Raw genomic sequence first — 21,178 nt, forward strand, 5'->3', positions numbered from 1 at the left:
ATCCTGAACGGGTTTCCATGTTCACTTTCCTGTAATCAGGCTCGGAGCCTGACATTCGCTCGGCGCAACGCCACGAAGACCTGCGTGTAATTAATGGGTTTCCTCGTGCGATCTGACAAGATCCATGTTCCAGGCCGCCGCACAGTGGATCCAGTCAACAAGAGAGGTCGAACGTAGAATTTTTGACCGAAACTGCTAATATTGATGTTCATTTCATCACATTTTAAATTTCATAGGATGCCTGTAGAAGAAAATCTTACGAGGAAACTAATGAAACCACTTTTACAGGGTGTAACCCATCAGAAAAAAACCGGAAAAACCAGAAAATATCAGGAATTTTGGCCGATCAGGAAAAAATCAGGAAAATCGGAAAAATCGGACGTTTTATCAGGAACTTTTCCTACGCGAATCTCCTCAGCGGAGAAAGTCTTACTGCTTTTTGCCTACCGTGCCAGGAGTCGAAAATATCAGGAATTTTCAAAATGAAAATATCAGGAATTGTCTATAGAATATCAGGAAAATATCAGGATTTTTCCAAATTAAAAAAAAAAAAATACTGGACACCCTGTTTTAGAACCTCGAAGTTTTGTGCAAACGGAGCCATAAGCGTTCAAATATTCCAAATTTTGTCCGACCTCTCCTGTTTACACGATCCACTGTGCGCCGCCTCGCCCCGGAGAGGGAGGTGGGTCTAGGAAGAGTCGGGAGTGACGCAACAGCCGAGCTAAAAATAGCTCTTGGATTAAAATATCATGTTGTGGTCTCGTGAGGCGGGAACCCGCGGTGGAGAGGGGCTTCCCGGGGGGGAGGGGAGGCGGGGGGTACACGAACTGGTTCAAGTTCGTTGATACCCGGTGATACTCCTCCTAGCTTTGTCTGGAAGAGCGACTCCGGCCCACGGGACCACCACTATAATGGGCAATGATCGGAACTCGTCTAGGAAATGAAGATGGCCGTTCCTTCCGCACTTCTTACCCCACAGCCAACTTTCGTGAATGTTGTGGAAGCTTAGAACTTACTTCACTGTCGACGAGATCGTTTCATGTTACCGTGGGGGTGACCAACTTGGCTTTTGCGGTCTGAGAAAGGTCAGCTTCAGAGAATGTCAAGATGTTGGGTCGACAAATCGCCTGTGTCTTGTTTGCGTACAGTTCGCCGTATTTTTCCCCCTATAATTTATAACCTGTGATCTAATGGTGTCGTGGAGGTCGAATCTCATTGCATCACCGGAGGGTCTGATTTCTGGCCGCTCCGCGGCCCAACCCCCGAAGATTTGTGTCACTGCTAGCTTCACGAGGATTATTGCGAAAGTTTGAAGAAATGCAATTCTGCATGAAAATTGAAAGCACGGTGGCATGCGTTTGAACAGAGGAGTTAACGATTGGGCTACATTTTCCGATATGGGACTAATATTTTAGACCCTCGTTACATCCAAGTGAAGTGGAATAAGTATTATCCCAACCTTTCTCTCCATAAAAAAAATAATTTTAGTAACACGATTTTCGGTTTAAAATTCATTTTCTTATTTTCCAGTACCCCTTTTAGAATTGGAAACATCCACGAATTTCTGATATAACTTACTCTAGGCTCCTCAGTTAAGAGGGGATAATCATTACAAACAAAATAACGCGATGCAAATCAACGATGCCTTTCCGTAAGATGAACTTTGCATTTGATTAATTCTCGGAGCGTAAAACGATGGAAGAATATTCGAAGTTGGGTTTGGGCGCAACATACAACTATTCGAACTCCGCGGTGGGCCGGGTTGCATACACTCGATATTGCGGGCGGAATTAGAGATCCGTCCACGGCTTGCGTGATAAGGTCCGGGTGCAATTAGTGTTTTCCTTTGAAATTGGAAGCATCCGCGATTTTCTCGTATAACTTCCTCTAGGCTCCTCAGTTAAGATGGTATAAACATAACAAACAAAATAACGCAATAGAAACCAACGATGCCTTTCCGTAAGATGAACTCTGCATTTGATTAATTCGCGGAGCGTAAAACGATGGAAGAATATTCGAAGTTGGGTTTGGGCGCAGCATACAAATATTTTAACTCCGCTGTGGGCCGGGTTGCATACACTCGATATTGCGGGCGGAATTTGAGATCCGTCCACGGCTTGCGTGATAAGGTGCGGGTGCAATTAGTGTTTTCCTCGAGCATGACGCTTATTTTGGTCAAGTATTGGAAGCTCTCGTCGAACAGATTTCTAATGCGACATTAATAAATTAAATTGCTTTCCGAATGACGAATTCAGCACTTGAATAATGCCTTAAGCGTAAAACACTGTTGCGAGCATCGCAGGCCGTGGGCAGAACTCATATTCCGCCCGCAATATCGAGTGTATGCAACCCGGCCCACCGCGGAGTTCAAATAGTTGTATGTTGCGCCCAAACCCAACTTCGTATATTCGTCCATTGTTCCCCGAGTTGTTCGAGTTGGAAGAGCGTTCCGTTATCTATTATGTTAACGAAAATACTCGTCCAGCGAAGTGCTCGTTCCGATTTCATTAGTCATCCGACGAATTTTATAAGTTTTTTTGCTCAAGTAGTTGCTCATGAACCAATCATTCCGCCGAAAATAGCTTTTACTATCGAATTAAACCTACTATCGATGACCAAAGTGCGAAATTACGTATATTTGTTTGCGTCGTTACAGACTTCTCGTCATACTTTATTTTTCTTTTGAAAGCAAGTCAACGTTATTTCTTGAAAACTTCCTTGATCTTTTTTCTTTGCTAGTAGAATATTCTGCATAAATTTTGAGCTGTAATAGCTGGCTTGTTTCTCTTGGACAAAGTAAAATAGGAGCGGAAATTTTCACAGTCCGCAATGGAGATACGTGGTTTCGCACTTTGGCAATGGATATACCGTACGTATTTCTATTAAACGGAACTATGTGCATTATGACGTGAGCCCTGTTATGCATATATTCTAAGAGGTCTCAGGGCCCATGTCTTAATGCATATAGTTCGGTTTGACAGAAATACGTCCTATTATTGCTCTGCCTGCCAGTGCGAGGTTTTCCAATAATATTTTCTCCGGACCGTTGGTTTTTTGACCGAAACTTCGGAAAGGACGTGAAAAATCGGGAAATTTTAATAGCTCGTATTCGATAGTGGTTCGATGTATCGTGTGGTTCAAAATAGTAGAACATAACCTGAAACAAAAATTTTATGATTTAACAAGAAAAAGCTGAAAATGAGAAAATTCCTAACGATTTCACTTTCCATTTCCGTTAAACACTCACAAGAATCAAAACTCTATCACAAGAAACCCGTTCCATTAGAACAGAACCTTAAACAAAAAGCTGAAAGTGAGGAAATTCCCAACAATTTCACTTTCCAATGCCATCATATCATAAGAATCAAACATCTATCATAAGAAATCCGTTCCCCGTCAGATTACTCAACTGACTTGAGGCTTTACATGTTGAACCAATCGATATTGATACAATCTCACCTGTTCGATATATCGAATACGATCCATATAACAGGGAATTCTGCACCCTGGTGCATTCGCGGCAAAGAGTTACCATCAAGAGGGAATCTGCCGAACTGATTCGTTCACATGTTTAGCCAATCGATATCGATACAATCTCACCTGCTTTATGTATCGAATACGATCTCTGTCGCAGGGAATTCTACACCCTGATGCATTCGCCAATGGATATCGATACAATCTCAGCTGTTCGATGTATCGAATACAATCCATATCACAGGAAATTCTGCACCCTGATGCATTCGCGCCAAAGAGTTATCATCATGAGGGAATCTCCCGAACTAATTCGTTCACATGTTGAACCAATCGATATCGATACCTGTTCGATGTGTCGAACACGATCTCTTCCAAATGGAATTCTGCACCCTGATGCATTCGCGGCAAAAAGTTAGCATGAAGCGGGAATCTCCCGAACTGATTCTCCTGAAAATCCTGCTTTCCATTCATCGATGGCTGGAGCGGCCAGTCCTCATAAGCTGGCTCGTATGTGGTGTGTAGTTCCTGAAGGATGAGTCGGAGCATCGCCGTCACTCCTCGGGACTCGGGGAGCGCGGGACGCAGGAGTCGGGGCTCTGCACCCGCGGTGTAACCTTGAACGTGGCGCGGCGCTGCCGAACCCACCTCCGGGGGCGCTCCCGTTTTTTGTCCCTCCCGCCAGATTTGGCAGCGTCGCCGACCGCGTCTTCGGGGAGACGGAGGGGCAGGGTCATCCTTTCTTGCCGCGCTCGACGCACGCCGGCCCCGCCGAAACGCCGAATGGGCTTCCTCGATTTTTTGGGTTTTTTTTTTCGGATTTTAGGGTCAACGAAGGGGTTTCGATGGGGGCTGATTTGGGCCCACTCAAGCTAAGTTTCCTTAAGTCACCGTTTTTTCGTTCACCAAACGTCCATGTTGAACGGAATGCGTCATGATTTGGTCTCTTTTCGGTTTCTAATATACCGTCCTGACATGGGTCTGAAGGCCAATTTCTCCGAAAAAATCACAATTTGCGGCATTCGGCCGCTAATCCACAAAACCCGCATTTTTTGCCAGAAATCAGCCTCTAGCCCATGTTTAATAGGCCAGTGCTAAACACTTGAAGTGACCAAATCATGATACATTTCGTAGAATTTAGACCTTCAAGAGCCAAAATAATCGTAGAGTTGAGAAATTTCAGAGTGGCCTCAAAAACGGTCTTCATTGATATCTCTCGTTCTGAGTGGATTTCGGCGGATTTTAGTTCACTTTGATATCCTCCTGAAAAGAACCCACACCTGAGATTTTTCGTATTTTTGCTTTTATTTGACTAGTCTTTCCAGCACCTCATATGGATAATTTCACGGAAAAAAAGGTTTCGAAAATTTTGAAAAAACATGGAAAAATGGAAATTTAAGGCTATTTTTCATATTAAACTTTTTGGAACCTCAAGTGCGATTCCTTCCGGGTCTCGGGTGTGGTCGAACTGTTGTACGGTAAATCGCATCGATTAGGTCAACGATCGCGGCAGATTGCGACTTTTTTAGCCGCGACGAAGAACGATAGCCCCTGCGCGCGAGTCTCATGAATCATTTTCAATGGGAAAATATGTTTCAAATGCAATTTACATATATTTTATTACAAGGCAAATCCTGGTTTCTTTCCTCTGCAGTTTTTTCGTTGCGAACGATTGCCTGGACTCACGCGCAGGGGCTGTGGTCGGTTTTTTTGAGGCTGAGAAGTTACTTTGCCAAGATTCTTGACTCTGTCAATACTGCTCCCGCGCACGTCATCGACCATAAGCGAACTTTATTTAAAGTTCCGAACATCTTTGGCAAGTTCTTGCCCGGTTTGTCTCATCAATTACCCACACTAGTGGATACCGATGCTACCAGATTCGACCAATCAGATCCGTTGGTTTTCGATGGATCGAACCGTTTTTAGAACCACCTCGCGAGGCGGTACCAAAATCACGCACCAACGTTGCGATTCGTTGGTCACCGAATCGGAAGTTCCGAAATCAACTAAAATGGCAGCTCAGAGGTTCGGGTGCAGATGTGGTACCGAACCTCTAAATAAGTAACCCTCTCATGCGTTCCGAAACTCGAGGTGGTGACCCACCGTGCGCCGATAGTGGATGGAGAAGTCGAGGACCACCTGGTCCCCCTGCCCCTACCGATACGCTGCCCTGCCACGTCGTCGCTGCTTCGCCGTGTTTTTTCTCTCTTTTTTTCAAGGGGGGGGGGGGGAGAGGTCCAAATTCTCTTTCGGGATTCTGACCCACTTTCCCAGCCGTGAGTGTATTTTCAGGCACTGGTCTCTCAATGACTCCTGCTTGCCTTTTGTCTTTTGCGACTGTCGGATCAGCTCGGCAAGAGTGGGAATTCACAACCGTGGCGTGGCGTACTTTGCGATGTATCGATTGATCTGTCATTTAAACCTATAGCAAAGGATCGATAAACGGGGTGTCCGCATCAGCACCCAAATAATGGATTCTTCACCGCAGCTTCAAATGGGGAATTTTCGATAATCGATCACTCACGCCCAGTAAAATTTTAACACGAGTTCCCTTATCGTGTTGCAGTTTTTACTCTTCTTTGGTTGGGACGGACAGGAAAATGAGACTACGATGAGGAAACATGCGTTGTTTTAACGAAAAGTATGTGGTACAATGAATGAAAGAGTGTCTACCGTGAGAAATAACTGGAAAATTTCAGGAAAATCGTTCATGGGTCAGAAAATTCCCTAGCACGCCAAGAAGTTGTCAATTACAGGCAGATCAGCGCTTGTAAAAAAGTGAATCTTTCGATTCAAGTCGGGATATCTGTTAGTTTGTATAACCAAACGACCGTCGATTTACTCGCTCCAAAAATCAGGAAATTCCATTCAAAGAATCAGGAAAAAATCCAAGAAGTCATTTCAGCAGACACCCCGAATGACTTTCTTGATACAACCGGTATTTCTCATCGCAACTAAAAATCCCGAACGGGGACACTGCTCTCTTTATGCTAGCCTGATTTTCCTCATCGTCAGTGTATAACTGATTGTGAATTCATTCACTATGAGACCAGAGTAGAATAGTTTCAATTTTTAACGGCCCACGACGACTACACCGGTCCCAAACCGGGTTCCCAATCCAACCTGCCCGTCCCGAAAGAGGGGGGGGGGGGGGCAGCGGAGACCTAGGGGTGTCAAGCTAGGTATGCCCCTCTCGCCCTTCCCACTCAATCACCGTCCTGATTACGTTACTCACGCACTACGCTCGCCCCCCGACCCGCACCCGCCCCTCGTGGATCGTCCCCGCCTAAAGGATGACGAGACAGCCAGCGTAGCCCCCCCTCCTCCCCCTGTCTTCGCTCCGAGAGGATCAGGTGTTCTCGCCCCCCCCCCCCCCCTTTTTTGCTGGTCCAGGTCTGGAAGTCAGCTCCTGCGTGTAGCGCACGCGTGGACGGTTTGCTGTGCGTTCTGAGACTGAAAGTTGCGCACCAGGGAAAAAAATCCAAAAAATCTCTACAGAGTTGGCAGCAAGTCAGGGAATATCGGGAAAACCGGGATTTGTCAGGTATTTTAAAAAGGCAGGGAAAACTTGGAAATGTCAGTGAAAATGACGAAAATGTCAGGAGAAAATTCTTGGGTCGCTTTTATTTGCTGTCTTGAATGGGTTCGCTGTTTCAAACAACACATTTTACTGGAAACTATTTCTACTAAGTCTTATTAACCATCTGGCATGTCTTCTATTGTCAGGGAATATTACCAAAATGTGTCCGGGAAATTTCAGGAATTTCACCCTGTAAATTCTGTGACAACCTTTCCTTAAGGTTCACCACCTGGAGGACTTACGTTGTCAATCATGGGAACCGAGATTTAGTTCAGGTTACGGGAGTTTTTGATAGCCACACTGCCATTCGTATTCTTTACGAAAGACGTGGGTCGTCTGAAGTTCAGGCCCTAGGACTGAAAATTTCGGTTACCTAAACTTCCAGTAGCGAGGCGCGAATGATCGATCGATTATCGATATTTCCCCTCTTGAAGCTACGGTAAAAGATCAATTAATTAGGTCGTCGCGAACACCCTGTTTATCGATCCTTTTTCTTAGGGTTAAATGACAGATCAATCGATAGAGCGCGAAGCACGCCACGCAGCTGTTACCTGGACCGGAAACTTCGATGTTCTAATGTTCTGTACGAACTGAAGTTCAGTCCTCATTACAGATTTTTTCCCCATTATGCGGAATATCATTTTTTCAGTCTCGTCAAGGGAAAACCAGGGTTATAAGTTCCGTTCGTCGATATGTCATCTCGATAAACGATTTCGAGTTGCACTCAGGTTATTTACGGGAAATTTCTTCGGGCTTACTTCTGACGGTAATTTTATGCTAAATAACTTAAAATTCAATCCACCGAACCATTTCGCGACGTCCCAAGAAAAAAAATCAACATTTTCTCCCTTCTTTGATTTTATTTCTTCCAAAGGCGAACGCACGCCTTACTTTTAATCATAAGTTTTGGTGTCTGATTGTAAGCAAAACAACAATGCAAGGTATACTTTAAATGTATTGAAGTGTTTTTTAACATGTCTTTGCTGTTCTGTTTGTTTCAGGCGGCCATTCTGCAACAGACCGCCGAGTACATTTATCAGTTAGAGCAAGAAAAAACAAGACTACTATCGCAAAATTGCCAGCTTAAAAGACTTATCAACCAGCAAGAAGGTGAAAGCACAGTGTCGGCTGTCAAAAAGCGTAAGACTGAATCAGGTTAGTAAAGGTGTCTTGGCCCAACCCTCGTGAATGTTGCATGTTTTTTTCAGTCAAAAAAATCAAGTAGACTTATGATGAAGTTTATCATTCCTCTGGTTACATTTGCCGTACTTTTTTCAGTTTACTGCAAAGAACGTTTGTTTAGCATGATTAGAGGTGATTCGATGGACGCTATATTTTGTGTCAGAACGACATACTACATATCGCATCGATTGGTTCTATTTTTTCATACTCGTCATTTTTCTCGAAGTTTAAGATTGCAATTCTGCTGTAAGGAGACTAACCACCAATCACCAATTAAATCAATCACCAACCAATCAACCAGTCAGTGGATCAATTCACTTACCAATTTTGACAAACAAATTCAGCGTAATGAAGGCGTGGTTTTTTTAGAGGAAAAATATCGCATTCTAGTGCAGTTTCGATATCAGTATCTAATGCGATATTTTTCCTCTATGAAAACCACGCTTTCATTATGTTGAATTTGTTTGTCAAAATTGGTAAGTGAATTTTTTAGTCTCCTTACAACAGAATTGCGATCTTAAACTTCGAGAAAAATGACGAGTAGCTGAAAGAATGGAAGCAATCGATGCGATGTATCACATGTCGCTCTGACACAAAATATGGCGTCCATCGAATCACCTTTAAGGGTCCTTTTAATAAACAGACTGATGGCTGATCAGATTGTTATTTTGTCCTTAAACTTGTTTTACAAGCACTTAGCCCGAGCGCGAACGGTTCACGGCGTGTGCGCACTATTAGCAAGCCTGGGCAGTGGCACACGGCAGTCGAGCTGCATTTCATCAATGCTTTAAAGTTCCTTCAAATGAGAGGATACGCCACAAGCTACACGTGGCGAGCCAGGGTCCCAATTAAGTCCCGCCAGGATTCCATCCCAGATCTTGCGCTTTTGTTCGGATATTACTTTTTGTAGCGTACGAAAACCTCTAATCGATGTCTGAAAGTTATTCTGGAGACCCTGGAGTTTTCTGAAAAGGTTGAAATTTTGCTGATTTTGTGAAACGAAATATTTCATCAGCGAGAGAAAGTGAATAACCTGGAATGAAGGTGAGGTGGGCATTCAAAATCAAAGTCTTCTAGACATAAGCTCCGGAATTTTTTTACTTTAAAAATTTTAAGAATTTGTTTCGCACGATGTAGAAAATTTACTGAAATTTGCTCAAAAATCCGCACAACCGTTTTCATGTATAAAATTAAATTGCCCAATTATATTTGGCAATAGCTGAAGTGGCTTGGTTCCTTTCTGTTTAACGCGGTCCAAATAATGTTATTGAGAAAGTTATAGACGAAGAGCAATAGAAAATGTTATGGACAAACTTATGGATAAAAGCTTTAATTGTAGCGGATTAATACGTTTGGTTTGTTGTTTCAGGAGCCGTCATGGCGAACAATATAGCGATCTCGGAATCCAGCGACGAAGGCATTGGTCCAATGTCCCCTGAGCCACTAACCCTAGCAAATCCAGGAGCAGTCACTGTGACAACGTCCCTACCGATAACGGCAGTCAAAGACGAGGCTCAAGCCTCCAATGCTCAGGAAATGATGGAGCTTAGGGTCCAACTGGACAGGGAGCGCGGCTTGCGCATGATCCTCGAAGACCAAATCCGATCTCTAGAGACCCAGCTCTACCCAGATCGGATTCGGGATATCGCACAGCAGGTCCAGCTCAGATATCAAGATACGGATGAGTGTGATATGGAGGTGAGTTTCTGATCCTCTGTTTTGAATTTTTATTCATCGGTTTTTATTTTAAATCGCAGGTCGATAGAATATCCATGGCCAAAGTGGGGAACCGCAATTGTGGTGTTTCAACATTTGCCACTTCTATGTAATTGTTTCGCTAATCCAGAGGGGAAATCAGAGCATTCATCAAGAATTTATGATGACTAGTTTCCCCCCCAAAAAAATGTTAATAAATAAAGTACCTTTGACAAGAAGCTTGCTATGTCGCAAACGGAGGTGTGTGGTTTCACTTTTTGCTTTGGCCGTCGATATTCTGCATCATACTTCAGGAGGTTGTAATGGAGGGAACCGAAAACGTTATTAATTCATAGTGTTCTCAGGTAACTTTTCGGTGTGTTAAACTTTTTCATCAAGCCATCAGGGTAAAAAGTAATAAAATTCATGTGAGACTTGGGCATGTATGCCTGCAGAGCGCAGTGAGAAGTCTTAACTTTTCAGACTGAATATGTTTAATATATTGAAATTGCGTTTCATTTCAGCAGGATGACCTGGGACCAAGTATACCTGTTGAAATACTAAGTGTAAGGTCAATTGGTGCAAGACGCAGTTCTCAAACAACTAATGTGTCAAGTGTGGAAGAAGGTGCGTTTTCGGATACTGAAGGGGAAATCATTACGCCGGACCTACATACGGTTGCTCACACAGAGACTGTCATTGCCACCCCCTCCACACCCTCAGTGAAGAATGGTAAGCTCCTCATCATGATTTATACCCTGCCCTTAAAATTTAGGTGCACACGAAGTGTGGATCAAATAAAATGTCTTGTATGTAATTTAAGTTCATTAGATATCTGCTGAAATGTATGGACTTAAATGAACATTTTTATAACAAAAATAATCCTGAATGACTCCTATGAGTAATCTGGAAAGTTGCTGAAAATGGATGAAAATATCTTAAAATATCCCAGAATACATGCACCTATGACATTATGGATGGGTGTATGTCTAACATAGTTGTAAGGTGATGAAAATGACGAAAAATACCAGAAAGTAGCTGGATTTAGCGGAAAATGCCTGAAAACTCTCAGAAATTGGCGAAAATCCTCTTACTTAAGTATTTCTCCTGTCCAGAGACATCACAGGCTCATCGACAACTGGACTGCATTTTGTATGAGAAACTACTATTTCTAGCTCATTCTAAAAGTGTGCATATCATTAGTTTCCCTATGCAGATAGGTTCTTTTATAAACAAACCAGAAATAGTACGTAGTTTCCATGTTGCAAAATGTAGTTCAACTGATAGTTTAACCCAACTTGAAGAAGAGTTTTTGGAGAAAAAGAAAACCAGTAAATTCCTAATCAGTTAAGTTCTATTTCAAGACTGCTCTCCAAACTTTCCTTTTTTCTCCATGTTTGTATCCTTAGAGTAGCTCAGTCATCGGAGGGCAATGAAATGTATGTGTCAACAGAAGATTTCAAGTATGAAAATAATCGTTTGCCTTGTAAGTTAGAAATTCTGCCAGGAGTCGTTTCCTGCATTTAGGGTTCATTCACGACCAGATTCCACTGAAATTGTTTTCCGTTTATTTCAGAGCATCACCTAACGCAGACACCAGGGAGCACAGGCTCCATGGTGCCATCCTTATCGGTGCTATCGGCATCAAGCCCTGTCTCAGCCTCAACATCGCCTGCCCCTTCGGTTCCATCAGCGTCAGTCTCTCGACTACCGTCCATCCTAGAAGCTGCGATCAAAGCAGAGCCCAAAGTAGAGGTAGAGAGATTACCTTCCTCGACAGGGTCCGCACCAGTGCCCTCCCCAATCTCCGCCAAGACAACCACCATGACCTCTTCAGAGAAAGTCATGCCACAAGCTAGGTGAGATAAACTACTTGGCTTCATCCTTTACTTGGGGGTAGTATACATCAGAGAAAATAGGGAAAATTTGAGAACTCTTTAAAATAAGGGAAAACTTCACAGATTTTTCAGTGAAAGTGCTTGTTGCCAAGTATATCACGTTTTAGATGTCTCCACATGTGTTATTTCAATCGAAAATGAATTCGGAAGACCAGTTTTGTAGTGAGTTAAGATTTTCAAAGGATGAGTTGGAGGTCTCCATACAGTTTTGAAAACACCAGGCATTTCTAATACCTATTTCTAGTTTTCAAAACGACCTATTAAATGTTTAAGGCAATAATTCCATTATGAAAGTTTTAAAACTTGAATGCCTTGTCTCCCCGGGACGTTTCACAGAATTTTTCCTAAGTTCTAATCGCAAGAATGAAACTTCTGGGCTTTTTCCCGTTAAGTAACACAAAAAATTTCTTCTTCCTCTTTTAAGTCGTTCCTGAGACTCCACAATGACTCTTACTTGGCACTCTGATCAGTATTGACTTACTCAATATTTTTTGCAACTTCGCAAGTGTGTTTTTTCCCTGGGACAAATCCCATGAAACGTCCCGTGGAGAACAGGCCTTCGGTAGAGCGACTACCGCTTTTTTTACTACTCCTTTTCTAAAATTGTCCATCTTCTTTTTGAAGAATAAACTAATTACAGTTAAAAGTTTGCAAACAATGCATTCACTCTGTTATAAGAAGACTTTGATTTTTCAAAAATGGTTTGCGTAGGTAGTCGAATTATGAAGCTTTTTTGGTAAACACATCTGGCGAAAGTATCTTATACTCGACGTTTCTCGCTGAAACTATCACAGATTTAAAACTCCTGTGTAGAGGGGCTTTAAATTTGATTAAATAATCAATTACTTTGTAACTAGCAGTTTGCCAGCTCCATATCCTTACTGATTAATTAATTACTTGCTATGTAATTATGTGCGTTGACTCTTTTCTTCATCAGTCCTCTTTCTCCTAGAACTTTTCTCATGAACCTTCTGTTTCTGCCCTAATCAGGAACTTAATTTTTTCCAAGTCTAGGAAAATGGACATAAAACTGTGTTTGACTTACTGTTGTGTTGAAATACTAATCTGGCCATTGTCTCAACAGGGTTTATCTAGCATCAACGTCACGGCAAAACCTGGAGACAATAGTGGAAGCCATTCGACACCTTGAGGGTGACCATTTGACGAACCTCTTCAGTGAAGGCGAGACTGATGCTGAAACCACGGTACCCATCCCTTCGCCACCTGTCGAGGAAAGGACAGGTGACTTAGACACCGACGACACCCAAGATGCCCCCCTGGCGCTCACCAAGCACGCAGCCGGTCCTCACCCTGCTGCGTCGCGCATTCTCAAGGTGGACGTCAACCCATTCCTCCAGTTCCACACCCACTCGCGGCAACAGCAGCAGCAACAACAGCGGCCGGGAGTTATTGTCGTTAAGCATACGTGATCCCCCCCTCCCCTTCCCCTGCTCCCTGGCCCTTGTACAGTCCCCAGTCCCCTCAAAAGTATCGCTGCCAGAGTTTGATTTCCTATTCCATACAGTTTACTCTTAGTTGAGAGACCTATGGCTCACTCAAATTTGAAGTAACAGGTAATTCAAGATTACGTTTCCAAAGTTAGATTGAGATCTGTAGGTTTCTCTCTCCTTTTATGGCTTGAATCCGAGTCGAAGCAAAGTTGCTGCAGAAGTAGTTGCAGTGCGTGAAAACGTATTAGCTACCGCCGCAAGTAGTTTGCCAGTTCGTCTCTAAATCAGACTGCCGTAGTGATGAAAAAGTATTTTTCTGGGCTTTAGAGTAGCTTTATTGCCAGACGTAGACACACGGCTCAGCTGGAGCGATACTCCCTTATTTAGCTGTATATAGTTCACGAATATGTATCTAATCTAAAGTAAGATCTAGTTACTTCAGCAAAGGCTGAACTTTAAATTCGACGGTAGAACTGAATTCATTGCTCGAAATTTTTGTAAGGCAGTATCCATTGCGGGTAGTGCTTTGAGCAGGGATCCAAATGTGTTTTGAAGTCTATAAATTTGCTGGATCATCATGTCTCTTTCAATTCAGTGAAACTTGGAAGTATTCACAGCATTTCAGGTGCAAAAGATTGTTAAACTCTCTAATTTTTTGAATTTCTGATGACCTAATAAAAATGTGTCCATCGATAGAAAATTTCTATCTCAAACTGAAAGCCTCAGTATATGTACTCTCATTGATCAATAAAAAAGAAAGAAGAAAAAAAAGAAACTGCAGAATATTTTGAGCATCATTAGAATTTTCTATATTACTACTCATTGAAAAATTCAAGAACTGCAGAATTTGAAATCATTTTATAAACTTTTTTAACCCATGATTATTGGCGTCTACTAAATTCATGTCAATGAGAGGTATTTATAGAATCCTGTGCCTCGGGTATATACTCACAGAAACTTACATTTTTTCTAGGAAAAGTTTAGCATCTTAAATTTGTCATCAGTTCACTGCATGGTAGAAATCAGCCATCGTTCAGAATAAAGTGCCCCGTACTACACCCTCAAAATTTGTTCATAAGCCTGATGTATCCAAGTTTCACTGTATTTTTTCTCTAATTAACAAACACATTTCCTCATAATTTTAGCATATGCATGTCATCTCTTTTTGGAAGAGTGCGTAAATTTTACAACTGAGCTGAATTGAAACATGTTATTTGTTAATGGAGTTAGTAAATGATATCAATTTACTATATAATTTTTTCCTTTTTACTTCTGGTTCAAATAATTTTTTTCTCTCTTGGTAAAATGTGGTGGACGTTAAGTACAATTCCTCACTTCACTATTGTTGAACTCTCTATCAAATTAAATTGAAAATTAACATTCATGATTTTTCTCTCCGCTAAGTCTCTGATAAGTCACTTTTCTTGTATCAGTGTAGCGATTCTTGTGTGTGTGTGTGCGTGTGTGTCTCTTCTGTCTGTTGTATACGCATTGATTTCGTGTTGTGTTCTCTGTTGTACTTCTACGCACACACTCTCATGTCAGATAGTCACTTTTTCCAGGGCAAATCCTCATTGTTTTCTTTTTCTCGTTGAAATTTTCAAAAATATTACAGCTCTTATGTCAGCCTCTTGTACAATGTCTTCTTACATAACTGTCTTTCAATTGTTTTCTGAAAGCTCAGAGTTAGAAATTTATTTCTTGTGCTATTTTCAATAATTCCCAACCTCATTCAAAGAAATCATCAAGATTTCTAGAAAATTTCTGTTTCTGAGTTTTTGTGCTTTTTCGTCAAGCTGTTGTCCCTATGGATCTTGTTGTGAAATTTTAACCCCATCTTCTCGGCAGTGTTTAAATTCCAGTGTTTGGTTCCCTCGCCGTTCACTCGGCTTCAGAAATATTCGGAATCTGTCGAATTAATTTTTTGTGATATGTGTTTTATGATTGACTATTATTATTAGTTGTTTATGATTTATGGAAATTGAATCAAACGTGTATAATTTCTTGTAAATTTAGTGTTTTTCTTTGAATCTTTGATCCTCCGCTTCTTTTGACGGACTGCAGAGAAGGCAAAAAGCTGTTTCCATCCATCCTTTTGTAGAAGAAGAAATTCTATATTGAAAGTTTTGTATTTTAGCTCTACTTATGGGACATTCTAATATTGTTCTTTCTAAAAATTTTAAAAAAAAGGTCAGTCCAGAGAATTGTAGTTCATGGACTCCTTTTCAATAAAATTCAAAACAGAAGCTTACGTTTTCTATGAAACCGTAACATTTTGAACCGATTAGTAAGGGATTTAGTAGTCTAGACATGTATAACCTTAGTTCCGATGGACAGAAACAGTCTGGAGCCTGTAAAGTTATCCGCCGCTGAAATTGCTTTAAAAAGCTGAAATTAGTGTGATTCCTTTGTGGAAAGGTGTTCTGACTGTCTCAATTCCCTTAGTTAAGACTTTATTATTTATTCATTATTTATTTATTTTTCCCCCTGCTGTAATTACTTCATAAGTAATGGTAGAGCCTCTGGGACTCATTTTTTTACGATTTATTCACGACATCTAACTTTCAGTTTGTATAATTACATAAGCTCATTTATCATTAATCTTTTTGCCCTCTAATTCTTACTTCTTTACTTTTCTTTGTATATTTTCATTTACTTTTCTCTACTTGGTTCTGCGTGGTTTAAGTTCTGAGAAGTAGCTAGCCTTTCCCACTTTAATCAGCAACACTTCAGGCCCTTTTTTAAACACTCTTTTCAAGAATGTGAGTTTCCCTCAAATTGATAAAATCTCACTCCTTAAATCATCATAGGGAAACCATCTCTATTTTACTTCTAGTAACGTTTTTGAAATGTCCCTCTATACGTTACCTGTACTATTTGATTGGATGATGGAAGTCTTCTTGGATCTTAAATCTTGACTATCGGTACGCATGATTACGCAGAGTCAAAACTTATGGGTGCTGTGTTCCATTTTCTCTTCAATAGTTGCCCATTGTTGGCCCTGTCACTCCTCCTAGCCGTTTAAAACCCATCTTCGTTTTCAAAATGTTTTTACCCAAAGTTGGTTTGTGAGTAGAATTTAGCCATTAAGTCTGATTCCTGGAACTTAGTCAAATTCTTCGTGTTTTGAATTGGAACTAGGTAGCTCACTGAAGTGGGATCATCGATGTCTGATCTTTGGAAGCAGTGCTTAGGATTTGAGCTCATCAATCTCAACTTATGTATTTGAATTTTGAATTCTCTACAGAATAGACCGCTATGGAATGAACTTTGATTTTCATCCCCATATACTACAATCTCGATCTAAATTTTCATAAAAACCTGTCCATAACATCACTCACTTTTGTTTTCAATTTGAAAAAAAAGAGGTATATAAAACAGTGTTGGTTTTTTTTCCAATTGCCATTTTACCATAAATTGGGTTTTTTTTTAATTTTTTTTTTTTTTTTTTTTTTTTTCCCACTCAGAGGATCTTCCTCTCCTCAATGTTACCATAAAATGAAGGGTAGTCAAACTAAATTTTTTGTGTGATGAGTTTTCTTTGAGGAATGAGTGAAGCAATAATTGAATCATCAGGCAGAATGACCTGTGGTTTATAGATATTCAATTATTCTTGTCCAAACGTTACTCCCAAATTTCAGACATCAAGTGTTTCGTTCAGTGTTTACCCAGCACAAGTGAGCAATTATGTTTGCTGAAAAATATCCAACCTTTATGAAGGTTTTTTTTTTACAATTGCCTATATCTACATATAAGTGCTAATAAAATGAAAATAAATTTCAATCTGAAAATCGAAGACTTCGTTTACGCTTAAAACTCCTAGGGAAATATGGTTTTTTTTAAATTTTTTTTTTCTAAAGAAAAATAATAATTCCACATTATCGTTGTATGTTGATGAACTCCTGTCAAATTTTAAACGGTGACTAGTTTTTAAATAGAAATAATGGAGTTCTTAGTCAAGGATTGGGAAATTTTAGTGTTTTTTGTTCCAGTTGGTTTATGTTTGAGCGTTACTGCCAGTATTGTCTCATATCTAGGAATGGTCCATGCCAGTGCTGCAATCTTGAAGTCCTGAAGAAGTGTTCCATTGCCCTGTAGATGACAGTGCTTCAATAGATAAAATTCAAATGTGTTGAAACTCTAATTATGATTGGATTTCGGATCAAAATTGTTATTTTTTCATTTCATTTTCTTGCGTTAAAGTTGTTGAATCACTGTAAAGATAAGTTCTGTCTTTTCTTGAGCTTTTGTAACTCTTTCAATTTATGTTGATTCACTACCATCTTAGTTTCTTGTTCATCCTAGTATACCAATTTTACAAGGTTGCCACAGTCCGGATGAGAAAAGTCAGGGAAATCCTGAAAACGTCAGGGAAAATTGTTAAATCACCTCTATTTGCTTTCTTGAAAGGGTTTGGCGTTTTGAACAATGAATTTTTCGCAAAAACTGTTTCAAATTATGTCTTTTCAATCATCTGGAATATCTTGATGTCGGGAATTTCACCAAGTTGTGTTTGGGAAATTTCATTTTTTAACTTCTGTGGCAACCCTGATTGTATCAGTTGGGAAGTGTTAGAGATAAGTTTGCCTGTCTGAAGTGTCTCCTGAATTTCTGAAAGAAAACGTAGTGTGACCATATGTGTAAACTTACAATTAGGCTATTGATCTTGAGGTCGAAGTTCCTTGGGAAATGTTTCGAAGGAGTAAAAAAAATCAAAATCAGCCAAATTAAGTGTGTAGGTGCCCTACCCTCAAAGAGCATCAGTATTTCAGAAAGGGATTTTTCTGATCTTTCACTGCAACCTGGCAGGATCTTCATGATTCCAGCTTTTCTCTTAAATTAATTTCCGAGTTCCGAAGACATAATGTTTACTATTTTCTTTATTCATGGAACAGCACTTAATACCAACTCTAATCTCATACTCTTGGAGAGAAAAGTCCCTTTTTACAGATTCAGTGACATAATCTCTTTGCTGGTTCTGCTTATTTTTTTTTATTATTTTTTTTCAGATTTCTTTCTGTTATTCAGGAGCTCACATATTGACAAATTGCAAGTTTTATAAAATCATATTTTGAACAGCTAATTTATGAAATATAGTAACAATGAAAGTATGCTTGGTTCCTGCAGTGCATTTTTACACAAATACTGGGCAATAAAATTGAAATTATTTTCTAATTTGAAATTATTTTAATGATTGTCTTAGGATTTTCTAATATTCGTCGTGAGATCGGCAAAGTTACGGTGTGAAATTGTGATGTTCAGAACTGTCTTTCATTTACTTATCTTGACATGAGCCGCTCTTTTTTTTTTTTTTTTTTTTTATGTGACGAAAGGAATTCAAATATTTATGCATTTTAGTTTTTTATATTTTACCCCACCTTTAGAATGTGATTTTATGGCAAAGGCAACCTACCACTTCTCTTTTTAAAGCTGAAATCGCTCAACGTTATGTCAATTAATAAGTCGAATATACAAACTCAAGTTTGAAGTTATTGTAAACCATTTATTTGAATTAGTAAATGGAGGTATGAGAAAAAGGATTTACTCTTATCTGACCTTTAAGCAACTTGAAGCCCCTCCTCATTCTTTTTTTTTCTTTTCTGTCTTGGTTTTCAAAAAGCAGCTTTGGCTCTACATTTCCATTGATCCATTGAGTTTACTTTCAAATTTCAATTCGATTTGCATATTATCCTCTGCTAATTACAAAATTTTGATTCAAGTCAAATTGTAAAAAGTAATTATGTCTTTGAGCATAGCTCCCGATTTTTCAAGTGTCTCTCAGACGCCAGAACTTCACGCTTTTTGGTTTTCAAGATTTTGGTCTCACTTCAACAAATTGTAAATTATCAATCAATGAGAAAACAAAATTGTAAGGAAAGTTAAAAATGATCGTTGTTCTCTGCCCCCCCCCCCCTTTTTTTTTTGTAAATTGTATGTACAGATGTGAATTTGAACTCGGAACAGATCATAATTGTTTTCAACACTTAGAAACGGGATTTTAAGTATGTAGGAAATTTTGTTATTCAGCAGTGTCTGCTGCGCATGGTAAAGGAAAAGACAAGAAGCATCAAAAGTCGAAAAACCGCTAATTTCTTCTCTCAGCATTGATTGGTTTCAAACTGTTATGCGGGAAATAGATCTTAGTTGAACTTCTTTGACTGCCACTCCGGTTATATTGACCGATTGTAATCTTCTTTGCTGATTTTTATCGTTCCATAAAACCCGTGCTGTCAGGAAGTTTAGGTTGCTGTATCACTATCACTTGCAAAGTTGCAATATCCCATCAGGGTTACGCTTAAAAGGAATATACTTGATCGAATAAAATCTGTTGATCGCCCATTACTTTTCAAGTTAAAAATGAAATCAAGGATTCTGCCTTAGCTTTGATCAAGAATTCAAGCTATATTTAAGTCCATTTTCTAATTATTTCTGATATGTATCGAAAATTTCTTTGAAAGTTCGGGTGAAAACAAAGGACTTCATGCATTTTATCAACCCATTGATGAGCACAGGGAATTAGAGGAAATAGACCATAAAGCCATGTCTTACTGAGGCATTTTCATGCTATAAATTGCTACAACGAATTGCACAAATTAACTTTTATTCCGAATCTAAGGAAGATGTGAAGCGAAATGTATCATCGTTGAAGAAACGTATCTTGTCTGCTCTCTCTTCGGATGCCTGTGGACAGTTCATTGTTTCATGGGACAATCAGTTTAGGAATTCGCTTAAAAATGTCAGTGTCTTTTCTTGCAAGTGTTAAGAAAAATCACTGAAAATTTCAGGCAAATTTATGTGACAGTTTTCCCATTAAAAACTCAAATGTTAGTAAGAAATACCGAAAGAGCGCAATCAAGGTACATTTCTCTGTGGGGGAGATGACAAAATGAGCAAGACTTCTGAGAGTTGCTGGAAGGTCCATTAGGCAGTGCAATTCGTTGCAGCAAATTATTAAAGGAAAATATTGTAGATACTACACTTTTGATGCTCCTTGTCTTAGATCTAGACTAGAAAGCTAGAATTTTGGCTAAGTGCGGCGGCAATGTTATTTGGATTGTTTTGATTAGTCAAGTTTGTTTTGTATCTAAATTAATTTTTAATTTTTATAGTACATTTTTTATTTGAAATTTATTTTTGATTTATTATTTTCTTCTCATCTGAATTTCGATCGTCTCTCATGTTTGTTAATTTATTCTTACCTATAAGCCCAAGCCAGACTAGGGATGTGACGGAGAGGCCAGCTCCCCTCTCATGTTTCTACAGTGTTTTGATATTGGTATTTATTATCAGCTATCAGCATAGTGCTAGTTATTTGTATATTGACCAAATATAATACAATTTCAATTCTAACGACTGATTTATTCATTCATCTACCACCTCTCCTTTTTTAATCAGCTCAAGCTAAAACATCCGATGTGAGTCACACATTGATAGTAATTGCAGTCGTTCTTATTGCCCTCCCACAGTTAAATCTGTGGGGCTTCAAATACAACTACATATACTACATTTCTCATGTTTTAAACCAATTTTAGTAAATCGCCCCAGCCATCCTCTGAAACTTAGTATTGGACATCAGATGTTTTCAATCGAGGCGATTCATCTTTCAGGCTCAAAATGAAGGAAGAGGAGTCATAGGGCTGTATTCTCAGTCAGTACATAAAATTCAAAGTCTCCTTTGGTAATAAGCAACATATTTTCAGCAATATTTCAGTGTTGAATGATTTGAAAATATAACCTGTAGCCCCCTCTCCTTTGTAACATTTTTGTGATACAGGTCCTTTATCCTAAAAAACAAGAGACTAAATGGCGTAACGCTCTCCTCACCCCCCTCCTCTCAGAGCGTTACATATTTTATAAACGACTCCTAAAATTGATGGAATCTTCACTGTCACAGAAGA

The 21,178-nt window shown here is 39.8% G+C and overlaps 1 protein-coding gene across 2 annotated transcripts in view; it reads left to right on the forward strand.

The window, feature by feature from the left end:
• The window catches only part of crp (transcription factor cropped), a 161,160-nt gene extending 140,530 nt beyond the window's left edge, over positions 1 to 20,630 (forward strand). The window contains exons 3-7 of one of the 2 annotated variants that reach the window (XM_072297742.1): positions 8,056 to 8,209; positions 9,606 to 9,934; positions 10,459 to 10,663; positions 11,508 to 11,790; positions 12,914 to 20,630. In XM_072297742.1, coding sequence (XP_072153843.1) covers positions 8,056 to 8,209; positions 9,606 to 9,934; positions 10,459 to 10,663; positions 11,508 to 11,790; positions 12,914 to 13,259 — 1,317 coding nt within the window. In that variant the 3' untranslated portion in view covers positions 13,260 to 20,630. Of the gene's footprint in view, positions 1 to 8,055; positions 8,210 to 9,605; positions 9,935 to 10,455; positions 10,664 to 11,507; positions 11,791 to 12,913 lie in introns of both variants that reach the window. The other variant, XM_072297741.1, reaches the window with a different exon arrangement.
• The last annotated feature ends 548 nt before the right edge of the window (positions 20,631 to 21,178 follow it).

This window comes from Bemisia tabaci, chromosome 3 (assembly GCF_918797505.1).
Source record: "Bemisia tabaci chromosome 3, PGI_BMITA_v3".
In the NCBI taxonomy this organism is placed as follows: domain Eukaryota; kingdom Metazoa; phylum Arthropoda; class Insecta; order Hemiptera; family Aleyrodidae; genus Bemisia; species Bemisia tabaci.